At 38.7% G+C, this 24550-nt stretch overlaps 1 protein-coding gene across 2 annotated transcripts in view; it reads left to right on the top strand.

The window, feature by feature from the left end:
- The window catches only part of LOC115236181 (insulin-like growth factor-binding protein complex acid labile subunit), a 221728-nt gene that overhangs the window by 107408 nt on the left and 89770 nt on the right, over positions 1–24550 (top strand). For both annotated transcript variants that reach the window (XM_029808480.1, XM_029808472.1), the window contains exon 3: positions 16910–16969. In XM_029808480.1, the coding sequence (XP_029664340.1) occupies positions 16910–16969 (60 nt within the window). The remainder of the gene's footprint in view (positions 1–16909; positions 16970–24550) is intronic.

Consider the following 24550-nt stretch of genomic DNA (forward strand, 5'->3'; position numbering starts at 1 on the left):
CGTAAAGAAGAAGATAGAAAAAAAAAAGCGGCAGCGAGAAAGAGAGAGAAAGAGCCACAAGGTCGGTTTTCTGTAATTGCCCCGGCAAGATAGTTTCCTCATTCTTCTTTCTCTTCGGGCCCTCTCGGCTATCTTGGAAAATCGAGTTATGTTGCAGCGACCGATCGAAGTCGCCAATTGTATATATGTATATGTGTGTGTATGTGTATATATGTAGGTATACATGTAGTACTTGTCTTACCTTGCTGCTTAACGCGCTCAATGAAATTCCGATGACGTAATTGCCGCGCTAATTAGATAATTGTGTATTCGACTTCGCGATCGCACGAGCTCGACAGTGAATTCGTAACGAAATAACGGGGCAATAAAAGCTCAAGCGCGCGTTCTCATTCTTCTTTTTCTGCTCCGCGACCCTTTTCGACCGATTTTCCATTAATATACTACTTCCACGAAAAATGCTTTCATTAACTTGAACGAGACAAACGGAGATGCGATAGATAATTGCAGACGAGGGTGGGTCTCGATCATTTGAAAGTTTTATCACTCGGAGAATTTGAGAAAAGTTTACATATACAAAACAAAACTTTTCTTTTACTTCATTTTTACTTCTTTTTACCATTCTTCTTTCATTACTCTTCCATTTATTCTTTCTTGTACAGAATCGTGATAAGAAATTTTTATTTTATTATCCATTATATATAGGCAACATAAACACACATAACCAGCGCTCATTTTATAATTAAGATTGTATGCCTGATGTAATATTAATTTCATTTGTATTAATCAAAATAACAATGAACATGTGGAATCCATGGATGATAGATAGGACCATACTACGATAGTTTTGTGTGTGTATGTGTGTACACGCGCATATATAGTCTACTCTACTATTTCACAGAGTGGAAAAGCGGCATACCTCGTCGTCAGATTGAAATCGAATTACGTAGGAGTCCACGCGTGCGATATTGAAATCGTACGCTTTACGAGCACGAGCGCGCGAGCACGGAGTGCAAAAAGATATAAAGGTATGGTCGAGAAAGAGGATTGGATGGTGAATTCGAAAGAGTGCTGGAATCGATGTCGTTGTAAATCGTGAGCCTCATTGGCTGTCACCTGTCGGTCGTCCTGTCGTTAATCGCGTCGACAAGACCGCTGTAAATCGGAGTAAATGCGAAAACGTAATTAACGCTTTTCCTTTACGAAGTACGTTACATGCTTCTACTGACATAGTTCCCGATAGTGATTAACTATGCTATTAATACAAGTTGTTGAGTTGTGATAAAATAATTGAAGTGAAAGATATATTCGCAGTTTTTATCGTGTCATAATAACGTTCTATCGAATTTTCGAAAATAGATTCTATGATGGGCGCGTTTACGAGAATGCGCCCAGCTGCGTGCAATTCAAAGAATCCGTAGGTTAATATCTTGCAGCTGTATATTTTTGGACATTGTATGTGTGTGCGTGTATGTGTGTATAGTTTGATGACTATAGGAAATACACGGAAAGACAAAATTTAATTTTTTTCCATCTCGTGTGAAATTTCCACCGTTAAATAAAATAGCTTCTGAAAGTTTATTTCATAAAAATAATAAAATAATATTAGTATAGAATATATATATATATATAAAAAAAAGAAATGTTATATACTCCCAATTTTTTCTGTGAAAATGCCAATAGAAAGTTATAAAACAATTAAATTAACAAAAAAAAAATTATACGTTATTAATAAATACAATTGCATTGTGCGCGCGAATTATTTTCAAAAATCAAAATAAAATTGAAATTAAAGGAATAAGGAAATAGAGATAGCGTCGAGAAAAAGAAAATGCAGGACTAAAAGGCTTCAACGGTTTCAATAGAATTCAAGAACTCGGATCGACCTAGCCACTGTATATCGAATACGAATAATAGAGAAAGTATCAGCTCCCTCACAGTACTTCGATAAAGTTGATCGTTTCCCACGATCGTTATCATCATGTTTGAGGAAGAAGTCTTCCATTGCGAAAGTGTTCGGGTTCGCGATTTCATTTCGATCTCGCGTTATACTTTCGATACATCCCGATACGTCTGCGGAAGTGTTATTACAAAAATGGTCCCGTTCTTCGCCAATCAATTTCACATCGTCGCAAATCGAAGAGAGCCGTAGAGAGAAAGAGAAAGATACGAATCCCGGCAATCTGTCGTGAAAATGGAAACCCCCGCAAAAAACGCGTGTGCTCCAGGTGCGTTTCCGTGGCGGTAAGGATCTCATTTTCTTTTTCTTGCACGTGCAGTTGCGCATCTTATGTTGTTTTATCTGTGAGCAACTCTAAACGAAGCCGCGTATCGTCTATATAGCTATTATGAAAAATATATTATTGAGTATTAATTAATTAAAATGCATCTCTACTTCTATCCCATATTATCCGAATAATGATATCTGAATATTATAAAAGAAATTACAGTCTTTTTGAATTTTAATTTAATGCTCTTAACAAAATATACAATAAAAACATATATATTATATTTTATTGCAAATATTTTAGATTTATCTTAAGCTTAAATTACATTTTACATTTTTTTTAAGTTTTTGTTATACACACATATATACATACATATGACTAGTTTAATGATCAAATGCAATCTCGTAATATCTCTCATCTACATTTATATTAAATAATTTTATTCTAAAGCAGCTCTATGAAAATTTAAGAAATTTTGATGACATCTAAATTTTTATAGTGTTAATGTATAAGATTAATTACATAAATAAATATTACTGCCTTATTATAGTTACACATATAATACATACTTTATGTTTATTGTTGTACATATTTTTCTACCGTGATTACATGATTATATATGCCAGAAATGAGCGTGTTGAAAAGATGAAAATATGGAAAAAAAAAAGGAACTCGAAATGCTCGCCGGATAACAACAACAATGTTAATGCCTTTTTAACGTGCACTGCACAAGAAGCGTCGTTCAGTTCATATAATAGCACCGTTAATCTATTCTCCCCATTTTCCGCCCTCGGTGGTATCTCGAACCGCCCCCGTGTCTCCGCTCGCTGTTTCGTTTCGGTCTGTCTCTCCCCTTCCTATACATATACGGCACACGATGCAGCTTGCGGGGAGAAAAAGCGCGAAGTTTTTCGACACGCGGGGGACACGCGAACACGAACACGAATACGCTCACGATGAGCCGGACGGGGGGAACCCGACGCGACATCGAAATGAAACGGACACGGAAGAGGACGGCTTCGCGTGAGCAGAGAGGAGGATGCGTTGTCGCTTTTATGCCAGTCATTCGTATCTATTGAGGTATAAACAGAAATACGGCACGCGCGCGCGTGTACCACCCTCTATTTCGCGAGCGCCGTTATCATCGTCGCCGAGTATCGGGCATTAACGTCGAATGCACCGAATGCATTCGACGAGGGATCGCAGTCTGCGGTCGCATCTCTATATGCGGTTGATAGTCACGTACGTGTTTCAAGAAAGACGCGCGGAATGTTCATCAGACATGTTCAAATGAATGGCCAGAGAGAAAAGATCGTACGTGCAATGCGGCATCTTCGGTATCGGGACATTCATTTTTCTTATGAGATGGGACGGGGAACGTTTGCGATGCGATGAGAGCGCAATTTGTGATTATATCAAGACACATTGTGCCTCTTTAGTAAATATATAACGAAACCGCGAGAGAAAAATAACGCATCCGCGCGCGATTTATTATTCTAGACATGCTTTTCTTTCATATCGCATTTCCTTTCATAAGCGACGTTCATCTCGTACGAGATATCGCGATGCGCCTTGTTCCACGCCGACGAGATATTGTCGAGTTGGTTTTCCAACGTTTTCTGCGTTATTTGATTTAGTCTCGTGACGGTCTAGCTACTCTCGTTTGCGAAACGAAATGAGAAAGTTAGGAGATGAAGCGTGGTCCTTCACTTTAGTGAAGCTTTCAAAGTCTCGTAGGATGTTAGTTCGATAGATACAAACTCACAAAACGAACCCTAGACAGGTACATCAGATGGAAACGTATAAATTTTCAAATAAAAAAATCTTTTATTTATATTCTTGTAATTTAATTCGTTAAATTTTGTTAATACTTCTTAAATTCCATGACTAAATAATTATTTCGATTAAAGATTAATACAATTCGAGCAGACAATTCGAGTCAACAATATAGAGCAGCGCGTGTCAAGATCGAAATAATTATCAGTTCAGTATGTATATATATGATCTCTAGTTTAGCGTGATTAGAAGACGACCCAGTAGATTCAGTGACATCGCGTATGCGTGAATGCGTGCCCTTATGCGGCATGACATAATGTCCGCGGCGTTACAATGTTTCAAAGTGGAAAGTGTAAGGCGATAATAACGCACTTTAGCGCACGATCAATTGGATTAACCGACATATACGGCTGACTATTATTACGGCCCGGCTCGTACCTCGAAACGCTGTCACGCTTCGTTTTATGGAACGGCATTCGCTATGGCGCGCGTGCACGCACGCATGCCGTACCTCTCTCTCTCTCTCTCTCTCTCTATCTCTCTTTTTCGATTTTATTCTCTCCGCCTTTGGACGCGTATCCAAAGTGACATAATGCGGATCAGAAGGGAAGACAATGCAAGGACGATCCATTCATTATTCATCTGGCGGTAAATTTTAAAGATAATGCGCTTGTGTGAAGCAAAATCCATTCGGGATATCGTATGTAGAGGGATATTATGTGTTACTTAGCTTTTTTTATTTTGTAATACTTTTTATACGAGATATTTTTTATCTCTTTATATTTTACATTTTAACGTTCTATCTCTTGTTTAATTGAAAAGACCTGACATGAAAAATACAAGAATTAAAATCTAATATGTGTACGTTACGTATATCTGTCTCAATATTTAGATATAAATTATCAACAAGAAAAATTTTCCGTATGTTTGATATCTAAATTTTTTATTAAATTTATATTTAAAAAATTTTTCTTTGTTGTAATTATTGTGTAATTTTACATAATTCGTATATTTACAAAAAATCGGAGATTAAAAAAAAATATTTTTGTTATGAAAGACACATGTCGACGCGGAAAATTTAGTTGTGAATCCGAGACGAAAAAGTAGTAGATGTATTTGCGTACAATTGCGCCGTATATTATTCATCGATTGGCTCTCGACGCGCAACGATACAATTGCGAAAGTCGCGCGCGTCCCCAGACAATCGTGGATCCTTCCGCGGGGTAACGAAAAATGCAATTCAATTACGAGCCAGTAGGGACACAGAGAGAGAGAGAGAGAGAGAGAGAGAGATAGAGGGAGGGAGGAAAGGTTGCAACCTGGATCGCTGATGCAGCAATTAACGCGAGTAAACGCTCGGCGGAGCAACTCGCATTTCCTATCCATCGCGGCAACAATCCCGCGGAGAAAACGACCGATAATTAGACGATTTATCACTCGGGGCCCGAGCTAACGCCGGCCGGTCGGCCGTCCCATCTACACGTTTGACGATGAAAAAAGATCACGACGGTGAACATCCGATGGAACATACGTTGAGCTTGGACGTCAATAAAGAAACATTTGTCAAAGCAAACCGGGTACGAATGGCAAAGTACGTGGAAATAAATTATCCTTGGATAAATGGTGACGTGAAAAATAATAAAGGAGGAGATAAGCTTTTTTTCAATAAGACATCTTTCTTCATAATGTATTTTCTGTAGGAGAATCTAGATATCCATATTCATAATTACATAGTACCACGAAATAGTTACAACTTTTAATTAAGGCATTCCTCCGTACGTCCGTTACAATGCAATAAATCAATCGATAAGGAGATGGAAGAGACGGAGAGAAATATCGAGGCATCCGAAACATTTCAATTCCATGAAAAGGCGAGGCGTCCGCGATCGAATTATCTTTTTAATCAAGAAGATCCCTCTCTCCGCTTAGCTTTGCAAATTCGGCGATCGCGAAGGGTAGAGAATATATACGTCGCGGTCTCGGGACGACTTCGCTCTCGAGTTAAAATTCAATCTGACGACGTCGGTAACACGTCTCGTGACCCGCTCGAGCTGACGGTATACGAAGTCGGAAAAGGATCGTGCAAATTTTCAGAATTTCATCAAAAATTCAACGGGTTTCTCCTGCTTAAACTGATTCCACCCCATGTAGCCGCGAGTGTGGCTACCGCCGCAACGTCATAATATTTGCTCGTCTAATCTGACGACGATTAGACATATCGTTGAGTAAAAAATGCTAATTATTCGATAGCTATTATAAGAAGATTTAGCGTTATGAATTTATTAAAATTTTCTCTCTTATCGCAATTTATTCTATTTTCATCATAATTCTCCAAAATATTATCTCTATAAACTGTATTATGAAAATTATCGATTGTTAGCAGAGTTAAACGCGATACATTGACAATTTATTTAATCTGTAGTTTTTTAATTCTTTATATCCATTTTATGCATTTAAACTCAAAATAAGTGTCGCTAATGTAGAAATCAATTTTTAATGTTTATTTGCGTGTTTCACTATTTTATTATTAATGTCTTTATTTTTTATATATGATTAATTGTTACAAGCGCATTTTATTAATTTTTTTTCTATTATGATGACTTTAAATTTATTGCGCATATCTATCTATACTCACTATCTGCTTAAGTATTCTGTCTAGCTTATTGTATTCTTGAAGATTATTTTGCGAGATAATAAGATTCTCTTTCTCGAAGCCTTTCGAAAGACTGGCGGCCACGTAAGATGCTTTTGTAATCTAGACTTTGGGCGCGATACAACACATCGACGCTTAAATTCTTCGCGAGGGACTCCCTCTTGTCCTCTAGTTACCGCTCACGGCGATGAGGAGCCCGTAGCGTCCGTACATTTTTCACTGTCTTACGGTCCTCCCGCTATAAATCTTCTCCCATTCGAGAGAAAGAGAGAGAACGGAATTTATTTGCGGATCTATTATTCATCGTTGTGCATTGTCCGGTCTCCGGACGCGCTTCGTTCATTCAGTTCGCAGCTCTTTTCGCTCTCTCGATCTCTCGCGATCCGCGAGCCACAGCGTGAACGCGAGATTCCGCTCACGTCTCAAAGACGATCTCGCGGATGTAGGCGAAACGAAAAATCGGTCCCACGAAGAACTTACGGGCGTGTCGTGATTCATGCACGGAGCCAGGAAGGGAGAGGGGTAAAGAGGGAGGCAAATGTAAACGGATCTTATCTCGGTCGATGAAGCACGCCGCTCGATATTCCGATATATATATATATATATATATATATATATATATATATATAATGTATGAGCGTGGATCCTATAGATATTTTCCGGCCAATATTTTTCGATAAATATTTCGCGGCCGTCGCGACGCGCAATCGCGCGGGAGAATTGCGTCGGCGACAAATATTATTCTTTCGCCTGTTTGTTTCTCTCTCTCTCTCTCTTTCCTCCTGTTGATTAACTGTCGTTCCATTCTCGCACTTTGATCGGGAGAATCGCGAAGTGGTAATTCTCTTCCGAGACTCGACGTCTCTTTTCTCTCATCTTTTTCTTCCTGACCATATTACCCTTATTTCGCTCCTCTTCCCTTCCTGCGATTACGCTTTCTTATTTTTCCGTTCTAATAATCGAGTAATTCCGCGAGTTATATCGAGTTTATTCCGATCCAGCTGCTCAATAATTCTCAAGCACCTATTTCTCGTATTCTTTTTTCTATTTGCATTTTGTGCTCGCGCGCGATAACCGTCCAAACAGTCTCGTTCGGCGGCTATTATCACGAGGTTGGAATTCGGTAACCGCGCGCATGATTTATCGGGCCGGAAATGGAGTTCACGGGGTTACGCGGTTGTACCCGGTACGATCATAAACAATCGTTCGGCGTCGAAAAATTTGGGCGCGCAAACGATCATGGTCATTTATCGGCGAGATCCGGTGGCCGCATTTTGTCCGCACACCCGGTACTATACCGATCTCCCTCTCTCTTTCTCTTTCTCCTCCTTCTCTTATGTATTATGCATTGGCGTCTCTAATACCGGTGTGCAACGTGCGCTATTGATTTAACGCTACTTACGTATGCGCGTTAATTTCGTTATACCGCGCGTGCCAAATATTTTGCGCGAGACTACACACCCTGGAATATATTAAGGCCAGCTGAATTATGCTGTCCCTGCACGAGAGGCCAATCCAAGCTTCAATCGATCCGTTCGTGTGAAAGGGGTGTCTTGTATCTACAATTTTATCTTTATACATTGTTTTAATGCTAATTAATTAATGAAATTAATCCTGTTTTTATTTTTAAGACAAAATAAGTACGTATTCCAAAACGATTGGTTGCAATGAAAAGAGCGAGCGTAAAAACTTTTTCTACTGTTTCATTTTAGAATAGTAGTAATTATCAGAGATAGATTTTTACTTTATACGTTTTTAGGAATTTTTTTTCGATACAAAGGTATAGCTTTGATACAAGGGAGATACAAGTTTACAATATCTCGAATTATGATGTAACATCGTTTCGAAGTTGAAGATGTGTATGAAACTCTCCGAGTTTCTCGTACAACACGGTTACTGCTATTCACTCTAGTATTCCATTACTCCGAATATGTATATTGTGTGGCCGCGGCGGCGGAGCGAAAAGTGGCACCGAAAGGCAGCCTCGCGACAACCTCATCATATCGCCGCCGTGCGTATAAAGCCACATCCACACTTAGGCACGCGCGGATTCGGATCGCATAAGCCGAACGATTCAAACCGTAAATGCGCAGGGGACATTTTAACCATATGGTTTAAATGAGCTGCGGACTGGGAAAACGCCAGACACAGCTGGTCGCGTTCTGCTATGATAACCTGTTCTACTCTCTTCTCAAATTATGATCTTTAAAGATATAAAATTATATAAATTACATTGAAAATTAATCACTTTTCTCGTATACAAGATTACGCTTCTACTATTTTAGCAGGATGTCAAATTATGTTATTTTTTTCAGAAGTTTGGCTGAATGTGTACGTGGCTTAAAGCAAATCAAGAGAGAGAGAGAGAGAGAAAAAGTTCCGTTCTCGTCGTATGCATTCTCTCTTTTTCTTTTTTTTTTTCATTTTAAAATTTCCGCATCACCGAGCGGACCGTCTCGAAATTTATTCGACGGGAAAAGGATGCGCGCGCACCAATCCTTTCGGTAAATAATTTTCACCGGGCGGAAGGGGCCGCTTAAAGCCGACGGGAGCAGAGATTTTCTCCGATTAATTTCCGCCTCCGTCCTTGCCGCTCTCGCGCTCGTCGTTACCGTTCGTTTCTTAGTTTCGAATCCACCGAGGCATATCGCGTCCCCTCCTCCCTTGTTCTCTCCCCTTCGCCTATCGTCGTCATTTTCCTCCTCCTCACTTTCTTGCACTCCTTCCCGTCTTGCTCTTCTATATTATGCATTCAGGTTATTCGTTATTTATAAGTATTACCCTTAAACTTTTTTAGACCTTATTGCTCGCGGGAGTTAGCCACCGTCGCGGGTAATACAGGTATGATTTATCCTCACCTCGTCTGACCTCGTTCGTGCTACTTCCACTTAGGGAACGCGCGGCATTTTCGCTATCAAGAAACGTTCGCGCAAAAATCGTCCTTTTACAATTTTTACGAAACTTGATGCGCGAATGAATTTACGATTCTTACAGTTTTGACAGTATTCCTTTGTTTCTGCTAATACGTGTAAATTTATTCTAAAACTCGAGAACAATCTTGTGGATAGCTCGCGCATGAAAAAAACTATCAGAGATAAAAGAAAATATTTCACAAAAGTTTGTCAAACGTTGTAAGACTGAAAAAATATTTGAAGAAATGCAAGGAAAGAAGAAAATCTTTAATTTCATATAAAATCATCTCTTTTTCTTGCAAGAGTTTGAAATTTTCACAAAGACTGGATGCGCCACGACCGACGGCATATCTCGAGCGGCTTTTTATCGCGCCGGACATAACGCCGGAGGTCGGTACTGAAAAAAGGAGCACTCTCCGATTAATTTCCGTTTCTCTCGGTATTCCGGTCGCTTCGTGTAAAATGCGTCCGGCTGTTTTCGGACTCGACGAGGCGTGTCATATGCTCGACGCATCATTGCCCGTTGCCCGCCGTGCCATGTGTAGTATTTATGATAAAGAATTGCATTAGAATTTTACCATAATTAACAGTTATCAGAAGTGAAATACTGCCTTTGCTCTATCTTCTTAGCGCAATTTCGTGAAACTCAGTATTCTTGAAAACGATTTTATTCGCATCTAATTTAACGTACACCTAATAATTTAGTCGAGTTTTAATATTTTTACTATACCCATATTAAAACTATCGAATAACAACTAGAATTGAATTATTGTGAAAAAAAAACTCGTTTTCCCCATAAAAAATACCGTGATCGCGTTAATAATCGAGTTAATAGATTGATAGAGCTGATGCGAATGGAAGCGAATCGGTGTGCATGATGTTAAGATAAAATCTGATCCAGCCTCTCTCGCGCTCCAATCCCATTCATGCACGTTCGCTGCATTTTATCCTACTCACATAGGACGCCTGCAGGCGCGCGCGCGGTCGCTACTATAATTGGTTACTTACATGGATTTCATCTTCCTGACCATAGGAGAGAGATCGAGGTCCACCGACAAAAAAAAAAAAAAAAACAGAGTTGCTACTTCCACTTAGGGAACGCGCGGCATTTTCGCTATCAAGAAACGTTCGCGCAAAAATCGTCCTTTTACAATTTTTACGAAACTTGATGCGCGAATGAATTTACGAGTTTTGACACACAGTATTCCTTTGTTTCTGCTAATACGTGTAAATTTATTATAAAACTCGAGAACAATCTTGTGGATAGCTCGCGCATGAAAAAAACTATCAGAGATAAAAGAAAATATTTCACAAAAGTTTGTCAAACGTTGTAAGACTGAAAAAATATTTGAAGAAATGCAAGGAAAGAAGAAAATCTTTAATTTCATATAAAATCATCTCTTTTTCTTGCAAGAGTTTGAAATTTTCACAAAGACTGGATGCGCCACGACCGACGGCATATCTCGAGCGGCTTTTTATCGCGCCGGACATAACGCCGGAGGTCGGTACTGAAAAAAGGAGCACTCTCCGATTAATTTCCGTTTCTCTCGGTATTCCGGTCGCTTCGTGTAAAATGCGTCCGGCTGTTTTCGGACTCGACGAGGCGTGTCATATGCTCGACGCATCATTGCCCGTTGCCCGCCGTGCCATGTGTAGTATTTATGATAAAGAATAATTTCCACCCACCTCTTTCTCTCGTTCATTCTCTACCGTGTGTTTATTCGCGCGCGAACGCGCGTGCATGTTTCGAGTCCGCCGAGGCATATTATACCCGCGACGCGTCGTTGTGCCCCGCCATCCCCCAGATCGTTGGCCCTCCTCCCCCGTTTCATTCCCCGTCCTCCGGCCATCCGTCGTCCCTCGTTCGACGATCCCGAATTCGTTATAACCAGCCGAGAGCCACGCAACCGTAACTTCGCAGGATACGATGTACGCTACAGAGAGCTCGGCTAAATCAAATTTACAAGCTGCTGAGTGTTTCCCTGCCTCCCTCCCTTCCTCTCTTTCCCCCCCTTTCGTGCCGTTTTCGCCTCACGCCGGCTCGTCTGCCTCTCCGGGTATCCTCGGCCCACTATGTTCCGGCTTATGCCGCGGCTCAACCACTATTTTCGTCTGAAGTCATTTAAAAGTTTTTCGTGCCGCCACCGTCTGCGCGCCGAAGTAGACTCTGAATTATTTATTCGGTGCCGGCTGCGCCCGGGCGCACACGCGTCGCGATCGTCGGGGTTACGGTCATTATTTCCCGGCCGATCGCATTATATGCAACCGCGTTGCAGCCACCTTACCACTCCGGTAAAGCGAGATGTACGAGTCGAGGAACCGAAAACTTTTATGGATATTCGATGGACGTTATGTAGCTACCTTCTTTACGTCTTAATCGGCTGAGTGTACGAAGAAAATATTGCTGTTGCATGATACATAGACTAAGTAAAATGTATCATGGTTTAAGATGTTCCTTTTCAACGACTAATAGCATTGTGTATTAATTGAGTGATAATACGAATGAATGAGATAATCAGAATGAATCGTTTGAATGAGGATTATGGAAACTGTGAAAATATGATTGTCATGATTAATTGTCTGATTAATTAAAAAGATGATAATTATAAATGAATAATGATACATAAATGTAAAAGATAGAGGATAAAGTTATTAAAAGAAGATTTTTAATATATGTGATGTATATATATAAATAACTCTGAGTTTAATATTTTGAGTTTGCAAGAAATTGTCCAATGGTATAACATTATTGATAATATTAATACATCGTTTAACTGATAATATATTACTGAATAATAACATTATCGATAATATAATATATAAAATTACTGGTGGGAAGACACAAGTTATGGCAATGATAATACCGAATATTCCATGGATTGTTGTGCAAGATATGCATAGGTTTTGATTTATCGATAATTATAACACAAATCATCAACTAAAAAAAAAGTAATTTTAAAAATTGATAATATACGAGAGAATAATAAATTTTGTTATAAATACCAGAAATACTCGCAGTTATAAGATATTATTATATATACACGATTTTATATATTTAATAAATTTTGTTCGCCACTGATATATAGGATGAAATACGTGTCGCGTGAAATATTTTAGAGGAATTATTTGGAAAAAAGATAACTTATTACAGATATGTAAAAAGTTTGATGCAACATGCATTACATGTGAATTTAATTAAGGGAAATAGATATTACAGCTATTTTCTGCACAATACTTTATATCGACATATTATTAAGAATGTTGAGCGATATTTGTAGTCGAAAATAATCACATATTATTTGCAATCTCTAATTGAAACTGTAATTAATTATCGATCCGTCCCTATTCACAATTTATGAGTTTCTGTTTCACAAATCGTTATATGAAAAATCTATTGTTAGTTAAAATTGATACTTTTGCACGCTTTTGAATTATTATTTCTTATTTTATTATTAAATAATAGAAATATTATATTGTTCAGCGTGTAATCAATACGATTGATTCCTTTGTTTGTTAATTTTCTGATAGGCAAAGTAATCAATATTTCATGTATCGGTGTATTTCCTCAATTAAAGATTACTTAAATGTAAATAATAAGCAATAGATTACTGAATATAATCACAAAGTCATATAACTGTCGATATTTAATTGAAATAAGTGAGTATTTTAATAAACTGAATGTGAAAGGAAGTCTGATAGTGTAATGATCCGCCTGAATTCATACGATCTCGTACGATATCGGCTCGTGAATTTAAACAACCCATTAGCGTTCAATAATCTAATGAATTAGCTTATTAACTATCTATTTTCAAATATATATAAGTCTGTGAAGCTTACATAACTTTGTATTGTTGACATATCTGAAAAAATTGATATCTTTTGATAGATATGGATGACAAATTTAATAACGTTTTAAGCGAAAATATTATCGATAATAAATATTGATATTGCATTAAATGGTTTTTAAATATAATATGTATTTCATATGAGAGCATGTTCGCTCTTTCTGGTTGCGCAAACGAGTAAACCTGAGAGTACGCGCGATTAGCATATATAGCCGCGCGCATTGGATACACCGTGAAGCGTATACACACGCATGCATATGCATCGCATAGACCGGAATTAGCCTGAAATGTTTAATTGAACGAGCATCATCGACGCGCAAGTCTGTTCGGCGTCGCGATTGATGTATTACACAAACATAGCGCTTACCAAATCGCGGCGCCTGCCTTAATAATATTAGCTGTACAAGCAACGATGTGGAGACGCATTGCCCAATTACTCTTTCGGTGCTGGTTGAGTGTTTACTCGATAATTGCAATATACGCAACAAAAATATTTAACATTACGCATATATTTAATTTGTACCTCGTAAATTGTCAATTAATCGAATTATCTTGCCAATTTGTGTTACATAAAATGTGCAGGGAGAAATTGGAAATGGTCATCGTGACATCAAATGGTCATAATTTATATGAAAATGCATTTTATTCATTACAATACATTCTTTCTTGCAATATCGTAGACGTACTTTATACGAGTTTCATACACACGCGTATACGTACGGCGACGTGCGCGAGAGCGAACGAGAGGAGAAACGGGAGGAAGAGAGAGAGAAAGAGGGAAAGAAACAAAAATACCTACCTGGCCCATGATGAATGTTCCGACACCCATCACAGCGCAACGACATCACAGCGCGTCCCTCAAAACAGAGCTACAATGCGGCCTCTCGTAGCCATTATGCTAAAATGCAATCTCCTGATAACCGCAGCCGCGCCATCGCGGGGCTTAATCTCACCTATCTGTACAGCCGTCGGGGAACGGAAACAAAATGGGAATGAGAGACCGGTCTGCCTGGTCGGGTGATTCGGGATAAAGAGAGCGACATTGGGGATGCAGAAGGGAGAGCGACCAGATAGAGACGGAAAGAAAGAGAGAGAGAGAGAGAGAGCGAGAGCGCGGACAATGGTGGCGGAGACTGGAGAGATATACGAAAAGAAATAAATTCCGCAATCGATAAGCGTCCGGTTAAACGTCAAAGCGCGCCGGTGTGGGTAGACGAGGCACTTTCGATCCTTGACAAAAAACACAATCGCCGATATCCAGGGGATATAAAGCTCGCTCGCTTTGCCTCCCTTTTTCGAGCTCGCCCGCATCTTTTTTCTTTCCGGCGGAAAGTCGAGTCGATGTCGGAGTACACGTTGTAATGCCCGCGATCTCTTTGGACTCGTTTCTCATTCTCTCTCTCTTTCTCTCTTTCTCTTTCTCTGCGTAGTGTGGATGGGCTCTGCAATTTTACTACATTGCCGATAGAGATATCCGGGCAAAAATTATTTCCGACTGCTTGAAGAATTGCAATGAAACGTTCCAAATTCCCGTTAAAATGTTAAGTGTTACATAGTGAATCGTTTTCCGCGATTAACACACGATAAACTCGTAAATATAATCAAAATAGCAAATCTCCCTTTTTATATAGATATAGCACATATATGCCACATTTTTTATTTTATTTCCACATTTAACGTTTCAAATTTAAATTTATCGAGATTCAAATTTATTTAGGGAGTTCAAAATAAATGCGCCATACGTACGGTTTATTTAAAAATGATGCAAGTCAAATGTCGAAACGAAATGGTTTCATCCTATTTGTACAGCGAACATAAATGTATTCGTTTGATCACGTGAATATGTCAAATGTCGATATCGTCGAATGTTCCATTGGTGTGTGCAGTATGACGTAGTTGTTAACATACAAATGGATTAGAAAAACCTCGATGTATAATTTAACGCGCAAATTTATTTATTTTAATAAAAATCTCAGAGTTTAAAATATAATTACGACTTTTTTTATATAAATCATTTAGATTTTTCATTATTATTTTCATCGAAATGTGTGCGTGTGAATAATTTATATATCGACATCATGACGCAATTCGGTTAACGATCGGCAACCGATCCCAACCGGTTGCCACGACTTAATCAGTGAAGAGAAGAAGTGTTTCCCTGCCGAAGTGGCAGCAAAACGTTCGGCGTTTAGCTCTCTTCCGGGGAGCATTCGGAAAGTTTAGATACCTCTTCGGGATCCACTTCCAGGCGAGCGAATAAGCAGGCATTAAAAGCTTAGACCGCAGATCGAATTGGAAGTATCTACGTAACGTTCCTGCACCTTACCTTACCATCCTCTTCTTCCTGCAATTTCTTTGCTTCTCTCTCTCTCTCTCTCTCTCTCTCTCTCTCTCTCTCTCAGCGAATAAGCAGGCATTAAAAGCTTAGACCGCAGATCGAATTGGAAGTATCTACGTAACGTTCCTGCACCTTACCTTACCATCCTCTTCTTCCTGCAATTTCTTTGCTTTTCTCTCTCTCTCTCTCTCTCTCTCTACCTCTTCTCTTACTCGCTCTATTTCTTCGCCAATGCTCTGCAACGAGCGACCAGGTACGATCGCGCCAATATAGGTTTGCCATCGAGAATCGTCGAGATCCTCAAGCGAATCCGCAAAGCAAAGATTCAGGAGGGGCCCCCGCGTTTAATGGAGGATCATCGTGCGATTTCGTTCGGATTTTGTCAGCGAAATACTCGCCTCGTGACCAGATCAGTCCAGCTCGCCAGTTCCGGTTACGGCTCTCTCTTGGTTTTTTCCAAGTCGTGAATAATGTATCGTAATGCGATGATAAGTGATCGCGCCGCATACGGTCGAGGCTCGTGCGGAATTATGTTCCCACCGTTGATCGGAGCAAGCGATGCTTGCCTTTCCATGATACGGTTTAGAACATGTCCGTTTCCTGTCCAGCATTTTGCGTGTATACACATACTACAGGAACAATAGCGCGCTTTCACGTGCAAGCTTACGCTTGAATGAGTAACAACAATCATAATCTCTGATTATATATTTGTGCTGTAGACTGACATTATTCTATTACTACCGTTGTAATTCTGGTATAACGTTAGAGTTTGAGAGTGTTAAAGGAAATTTTATAATGAATGATATTAATTAATGGCAGATACAAATAAAAGTAGTTAGGTCGATAAATATATTTTGTAATGATTAACATCTTTAATGTACAACGCAAATGTAAAAATATAAAATATAATATTTATTATCGTTCATTTAATATGTAATATGCGTATATATATATACACACACACACAATACATGTGGTAATGATATACTATTGTTATATTAGTAACATTTCAATTTATCGCTGGAAGCATGAATCTATAATTTTACATTTTAATGCATTATTCTCTTTTCTCTCTCTCTCTCTTTCTCTTGTCTACGATAATTCCAACATTTTTGCCGACATTTTTAAGATTAATATGGATTTTTGTATTTTTTTTCCAGCGTCACCGAGTCACCGCGAAGCAATCCAAGCTGAATTTCGACATTTCCAGAGCGCATTCGGTGAGTTGATAATTATTTGGCATAATTAATATGTCCATTAGTCTTAAACGCGCAGTTTTAAAATATAGTTATTTTTGTTAATTATATAACATCATATACAGCGATAATCTTCATCAAAAATTAAAATGCTTTTACTTCTATTAAATTTTATGTTTGTTATTTGCTTATATAATCTTTAGAGTTTTGAATATCAAGTATATAAAGATTTAAGCTTAAGATAAGAGCATGAATCTGTTTTTCTTTATTATTTGTAATTTGAAAACTATTGATGTGTGTTTTGATTCATGTTACGAAAAATTATTTCACTTTTCCACGAGAAATATCGTTCTATTCGCCAAGTATCTCGTATAAAACTCTTGTTGTTCGTTGCGTTCGAAAACCTCTCTCCGTGATTACCTCGCGCGGTGTCCTCCTTCCGTACCGTGTAAGAAGCGAGCTTAAAAATCGGAGTCGAGTTTAAAATCACGACCTATAAGCTCGGCCTGTCGTGACAAGAAGCGAGAACGTAGGAATGGCTGAGGTTAAGTATCGAGGATCGTCAAGCTACTCGACCGACTTCGTTCCCTAAAGATGAAAGCGCTCTTAATGGAGTACCATTGTCTGGTTTCGTCCAAGTTTCGTCCCGTGATGTCCCAGGTTCACCCGAGCGATGGTACTCGCCGTTTTATCGCGTTCGGGATTTCGGGTTCGACCACTGCTTACAAGGTGGTCCGCAAGACAAGGGGACTGCTCGAACCGGTGTAATTAATGGCTTCATCAGTTCGTCCTCCGACTAATTAATTCGCCGTCTCGGACATGTCACTTTCCCGCGGAAACTTCCTCTCGACACTACTCTAATACATGGGTTCGAATATTAATCAGCTAAGGGAAAAGAAAAGACTTGTGTACGTGTTGTCGAATACAATGATTAAAATACTCATGTTGGTAAAGATTTTCTCACGTGCTATGTGTCACAAGCGAATTGTCATTTTGATATGAAAATCGAATATACTGCAAAGTAATTCAAGATAACAAGGACGTGTACTATTTTTTATATTTTTTAAATATTTTATTGCAAATTGTTTTTCTACATCTGAAATTAAGCATGTATAAAGTATTTTACAGAGTCCTGATAATATCTTAAGTTTTTTTTTTTTTCGATAATTTGAAATTGAGTTTTCTTTGGAAAAATTTTCGAAAAAAATCCAGAATTTATTTTATGTCTTATGCATATAAATAAAAGATATGCTTTATTTCGATATATATTACAATGTATCCGAATTTAAGTTTCATAAATCAATCGTTGGATGACGCTTTCACGAGAAAAACTTTCGCGACATTATTTAATCGCGTAATTATTAATTGGTTAGGTGTTTCAATATAAAACGAAAAATGTCGGGCACATGTCAGTACGAACTCATATGGGAAGCGATAATTTGCGAAATTCATTAGCACATTCTCAATCCAATTTAAAATTTCTCTCTCTCTCACAATCTCACCGAATTTCCGGACGCTGAGCGTATGCGTTATTATGCATTATGTATATATATTTCTAGTCGCGCTCCAATGCATCATTATATTCTAACGATCATGATTCACAAAAATATACATCTCAGAGAAAGAGAGAAGATATCAGAGCTACGAAAGTTAGAAGCGAAACTAAATTCAAGAAAAATATTGCTTATTCCAATCTTAAAATATCGATATATTTTATACAAGCCATTGAACTCTTTAAAGATATAAATAGAAAACAAAATCGTATTCTTGAGAATTAATTTCTAATTTTTTGAAAGCGCACACAGAATCTTCTTTTTTCTTCTTTGTTTTTTTTTTATATATTTAATATCGAAAATTTAACACACATGCACACAATGCACACGATTATACAAAATTAGTATATAGCAAAGTTACCGAGATAAAAAGAAATTAAGGTAAAGTGGGCGACTATCGATATGCATATACCTACATATATTTTTGTATATATTATCGAGTTGATCTTTGCTAAGATTTAGACACCTTTGGGGGCCCATGCTTGATCCTTATTTGTTATTATCGCTTCGCGCCTTCTCGGAGACGATATGTCGATATTTTTTAGATACGCTCGAGGTAAAATCGCGCGGTGTGTGTTAAAGGAAAATCTGCAGTCTTTCTGAAATGAGACGGGGTTCGAGAATGATTCAACAAAGTGGAAAAAGGGATCAACGAGAGGAAGGGGGCAGGGGAAGTTACTTGGAAAGGTTACGATAATCCGCCGAGCTCATCGTGTAATTTCCCATAAGGCGGTGGAGGCTTGTACTTCTCCTTCACCGAAACTTTCGGTAAAGTATATTTTGCCACCCCTAGTGTCTACGTCGATCCCCCTCTTCCCTTTCCGCCTTTCTTCTCATCGTTTGCACCCTCTCGAACCTGTCTACGGCAGACTACAACAATTTTCATTTTTTATGTTTTAATCTTTTTTTTTTAATTTAGTGTTTTATTATAAGCCTTTTGCATTTTTTTGTCACTTGATTCTGAATTTGTTTTTTTTTTTTTATTAATTTATTTCTCAACGTCCTTTCTCATTTTGCTTGTCCCATCAGGATGAGTTTCGAGCGGTGCAGTTTCGCGCGTGTCGCGAGGCTTAATTAGGCTAATGGATATCCGTAATTGATGCAACGAGACTGTCCACTCGAGTGCTGAATTACGCCTGCCACCAGCCCCGCCGTACCGTGATATAATTCGCCCTCTCGGCGAGAAATCCGTCTGGTCTCGTGCATTTTTCGGGCACGCGCTCGACAATAATCTTAGGATGCATTATCCAGAATTTATCTTGTCTTGTGAGTTAAAAAGTTGCATACAATATAATTTAAAAAAAAAACAAAAGAAAAACAAAACAATTTCTATCGTGGATTGAACCGAGAAAGCAATGTCGACAATTAAAAAATATAAAGCGTTAAGAAGAAAGTGAATAATAATCTTGAGATCTTTTGAATTCTTTGATCTTTAATCTTCCTCATAGTTTTATAAAAGTGAAATAAATTTGGAATATTAATTAATCTTCTTACAATTTTCCGTACGACGTAATATGCAAAATGAAATACTGAAATAACAATCCCAGGGAACTTTAGCAAGGAAACTCTATACCGGAAAATTCTGTGGTCTCAAAAACTCGTATTAAGATTCGCGACACAACGAGGAGAGATTAAGATTAACGAGTCTACTATACGCGAGTGGAATGGAGCGGAATGGAAAAATATCAACGTTGAAGCGATATTTTCATGTCGATTATCGCATTAATAACGCGCGAGAGATAACGTCGCGTGAGTTTTACGTTTCTCATCTCTTTTTCCGACAGCGGACACGAGCGCGTAAAAATTGCGACGCATTTCTCTCTGCTACAGTGAGAAACCGCCGGCGTTGCGAAAACGCGCGGTCTGAAATATTAAACCGCGCTAAAAGCCTAAAGTTAAACATCGCACTCGATTAATTACGAAAACATGACCGCGGGCGTAGAGAAACGCCCGCCCGAGTCGCGGCCGCTTCTCGGCATCTCTACGTTGCGTATATTTCGCGCGAGAGCTTTGCCTTCCGTTTCCGTCGACATATCGTGCCGGCGAAGGTCGGCAGCGGAAGAGTGGGCGAGAGGATAGAACGGGAACGCGACAGGACATGGGACGACGGTGTATTCGGTTTCGCGAAATGCAACGGAGGTGCATTAAAGCGCGCACGTTCCTTTGGCCAGGAATATAATAGAATTTCCCGAGAAGAGGAAGCGCGGAGAAGATTAGAGCTGACCGCTAGTCTAAGAGAACAAACTATCGTCCTTTATCCTGATTCATGGTTCAATTAGAGGATCACTTTTGATGGAATATCGATTCGAACAAAATATTAGTGTCGATTATTATTATTGAAAATTGCAAATATTTTTATAAAGTTTTAAAATGTAATATTAATTTAAAAAATTAGAGACATTGACATTAGATATCTTTCTTTAGAATTGTTTTAACTTTAATAATTTATAATCGAAAGATTAACAACTTTATCGAAAGTGTTAGAATTCGACGACGGCCTGTGTGGCGGATAGAGATAGAGACACTGTTGCTGAATGTAAAGATACATTTATAGATACATTTACGCGGTGCTGGCAATGGGCCGTGTTTCGTCGAGCGCGATAAAAAGCTGGCGCGAGTAGATACGCTTTAATGCCGCCACTCGCGAGCAGGAGAAATATAATGGAATCTATGACGCGTAAAGCGCGCAGCCCCTCATCTTACGGGACTGCGCGCGGCGACAGATAAGCGCATACACCGCTACCGTTACCGCCGTTTCTCCTATGCAACGAATAGGCTAAGTCACTCTCTCGGCGGCACTCGCGAAATCGATAACGAGCCTCGCCCGCCGTCGTCGTCATGCCGAGGAGACTGACGGGCGAGAAACCGCGTCGTCAAGGTTTCTCGAGATCTCTGGAATTAAACCCTTCTGATATTATAAATTCGCTATTTGTGGAGTGCGAGAGAAGAAAAAATAATTTTTTTAGAAATCGATTGTCCATTCGTTCACGGATGTATTGTATTATTGAAACATAAGGCTTTTTGAAAGAGGAAGGCGATTATAAATATTTATTTAAATATATTAAATATAAAATTTATATAAATTTTTACAAATATCTTAATTAATATTCATCACTCTATAAATAGTTACTTAAGGGAATGAAAAGTGAAAATAGAAAACAAATTTCTTTATACAAATATGCACGTAATGGCACAGCAATGAAATTTTGACGAAAAAGTACGTACGGGAATATAATTATAAGAATTGCGACTATAGAAATATACAGGAATAAGTCCACGACACTTTGTGCTTCATAGGTACAATGCGGATATTTTATCTCGTGTCTTGCGACAGGAGCTTCCCATTAAATGCAATATAATAGACAAAACAGTCTCCTTAAGAACTCTTATCTTCACCCGTAGTCCGCCATTACGAGACGCAAGTATTTGCGGAATTTATTTTTAATCGGATCGCCGCCGACGCGACGGAGGGAGAATAAAAAGATCCTCCTATTGGCCGCGCTTTACCTCCTTTCGCCCGTTATTTCTGCAACGTTCGAAAATTTCCTGGACTGTGCCGCGGTTACCTATCTAACCGATGGGGGGCATGGGGGATAATACACTCCCCTCCCCCTCTTCCTCTCCCCCTTTCGAAGTTTTCCAACATTGTTTATCGCGGTTGCCGCGAGAGAATAATCGATTAAGGGGAAGCCCCGATCTCGCTCTCTTTTTCCCCACCCCTTCCCCGGAAACTTTCGTCCTTCCGGCTAATGCCAAATTACTGGTTTCGCCCGGGCCGCATCTGAATGGAGGCTGACAGCACTTCGCAGCTAACGTGCACTCAACTACTTAATAATGTAACAGTCAGCCAACCACTATGCGCCCATTATGTTTCCATGCACGTTGCACAAGAACCCAGAGGTAACAGCCTGCCGGTGGTTGTAATATAGGATTCACATCCTGTATCGCGTTGCATCGCTGTGTTTGTGTATGGCACCGCATCGAGAGAAGAGAACTAGAGAGAAAGGGAAAAGGGGAGAAACGGAGAAAGAGAGAGAGAGAGAGAGAGGGATACAGAGAAAGAGGGAGAAATTTATTAGAGAATACAATATGTATCTACATAACAAGTAAACGTGTCGGAACAAGAGAATATAAATTACAGTTATGATGGAATTTATAAAGACTAAATATGTATCTACAGAAATATACACACAAAAGTTATATAAATTTAAAAAAAATTTTAGTAGTTGATCTCTTTCTCTCTTATTGTATGTATAACATTATTTATTATGTAGTCGAAACTGAATGTATATTGTGTAGATCTATATATTTAGTCGAAACATTTTCGAGATAGTCTCGAAACATCTTAATTTCTTTTAATCGCTCTTTGTGCAAAACGCAAGAAGCGTAAATCCTCCTTGTAAAGCATTTTCTTTTTCTTTTTTTTCTTTTTTATATGCTTCTTTCTTTCTACTCTTTCTTATCCGCGAATAAGTCAGGTACACAATGTTCTGTTCGCTTTTCCCAAGCTATTTTTAATCTGTTAAATAATGTGCCGCGATAATTTGCGCAAAGTATTGCACACAGTATATATATTCGAGCCCCGATGTTTACTCCTTTTTCTTAAAACATGCTTTATCAGGTCTTTCCGGTCTTTTTGCAACGTGTACGTGATACGTGACATCTCGCGTCTGTCGGCTCTCCTTTGATATGACAGTGTTCGAGATCTCTTTTTAATCCAGAAACGCGATATGTTACCTAACAGCGCTTTAAATTTCGTTTAAAAACTTTGGATAAACGTGACATTGAGAAAACACAACAGCGCGCGAGTTTACAATGTTGTTTAAATTTAATTGGCATAGCATCTCTTTCTACAATTTGTTTTTTTTTTGCGGATTTTTATCTACTTAATTCACTATTACTCTCGACTCTTAATAAATGTCACTTAAATTTTCCATATAGCGCGCTTTTAATTTTTAATTCTGATTCGATAAGACACGCGAGATTTAGAACGTGAAGTCAAGTTTCTCAATAATGCAGGGTAAAGCCGACGTGCTTCTACCTTAGTTGTACCTTAATTACGTACGTTCGCGGTTAAAGGAGACCAAGGTTATGCGAATACACACAACGGGGAACAGTTGTAATAGTGGAAAAGTGGAATAAGACTCTAGATCGCGACCTGAACGTGCCAATTTATCCTGATTGCAGTTTCTATGCAAACTTTAACGTGCTATCTATTTTTTATCGTGTCGTCTTTCCGTTTAGATTGAGACATTACAATATGTACGCGGTTGTTAACCGCGCGGAAGATTTTAATATCGAATGACCATACATAGACTGTCCATCACCACTGTCTTTTCTATTAACATCTAATTCTTTGCCGAACATATAAAACTTCTATAGTTATAATATATTAAATTTATATTATATTATACCTTTAATGATTATATAGCTTTACTTCTAAATAGAAGCTTGAATGAATTTTACGACGAAAATTTAATTTATAATTTGATCATCGTGAAAACTTGATATTGAAGATTACAAATTAGGTAGATGACTACTTTTGCGTAGAGAAAGTCGATTATATTGCAACCGCGAGAAACTTTGTAGATAGTCGAAATTAATGAAGTTGTAAGATATCATTCGCGATACTTCCATTGTAACGAAGTTACATCGATCGGTTATGAAATAAACTTGAATGGTGGTGTCGTATCAAACGTCAAAACCCGCATTCGTGCGTCGAACGGAAGCGACTGTTGCCGATCACTTTCGTTTAAGCGGAAACCAATCTTAAAACTCGCATCAACGCATTTGTTCGCATACGGAAATTGTGGTTTATTACGGGCGTAAAGTAAAAATTCGACGACAAATGTTTAGTCGAAGGTTTTGGGACCGAAAACTGTACGACTCAAGATTTGTATGCTTGTTGCAAGAGTGGATACGTATCCGAGACACTGGATGTTTTTTTCGGCGATAAACGTTTTATATGAAATAATAAAATCTAGTCCGATAATATCGGCGTGAAACGGGCATACCTACGAGGATATTGTCCCCCCCCCCCCCCCCCCCCCCC

Source organism: Formica exsecta, unplaced genomic scaffold (assembly GCF_003651465.1).
Source record: "Formica exsecta isolate Colony F162 unplaced genomic scaffold, ASM365146v1 scaffold11, whole genome shotgun sequence".
In the NCBI taxonomy this organism is placed as follows: Eukaryota; Metazoa; Arthropoda; class Insecta; order Hymenoptera; family Formicidae; genus Formica; species Formica exsecta.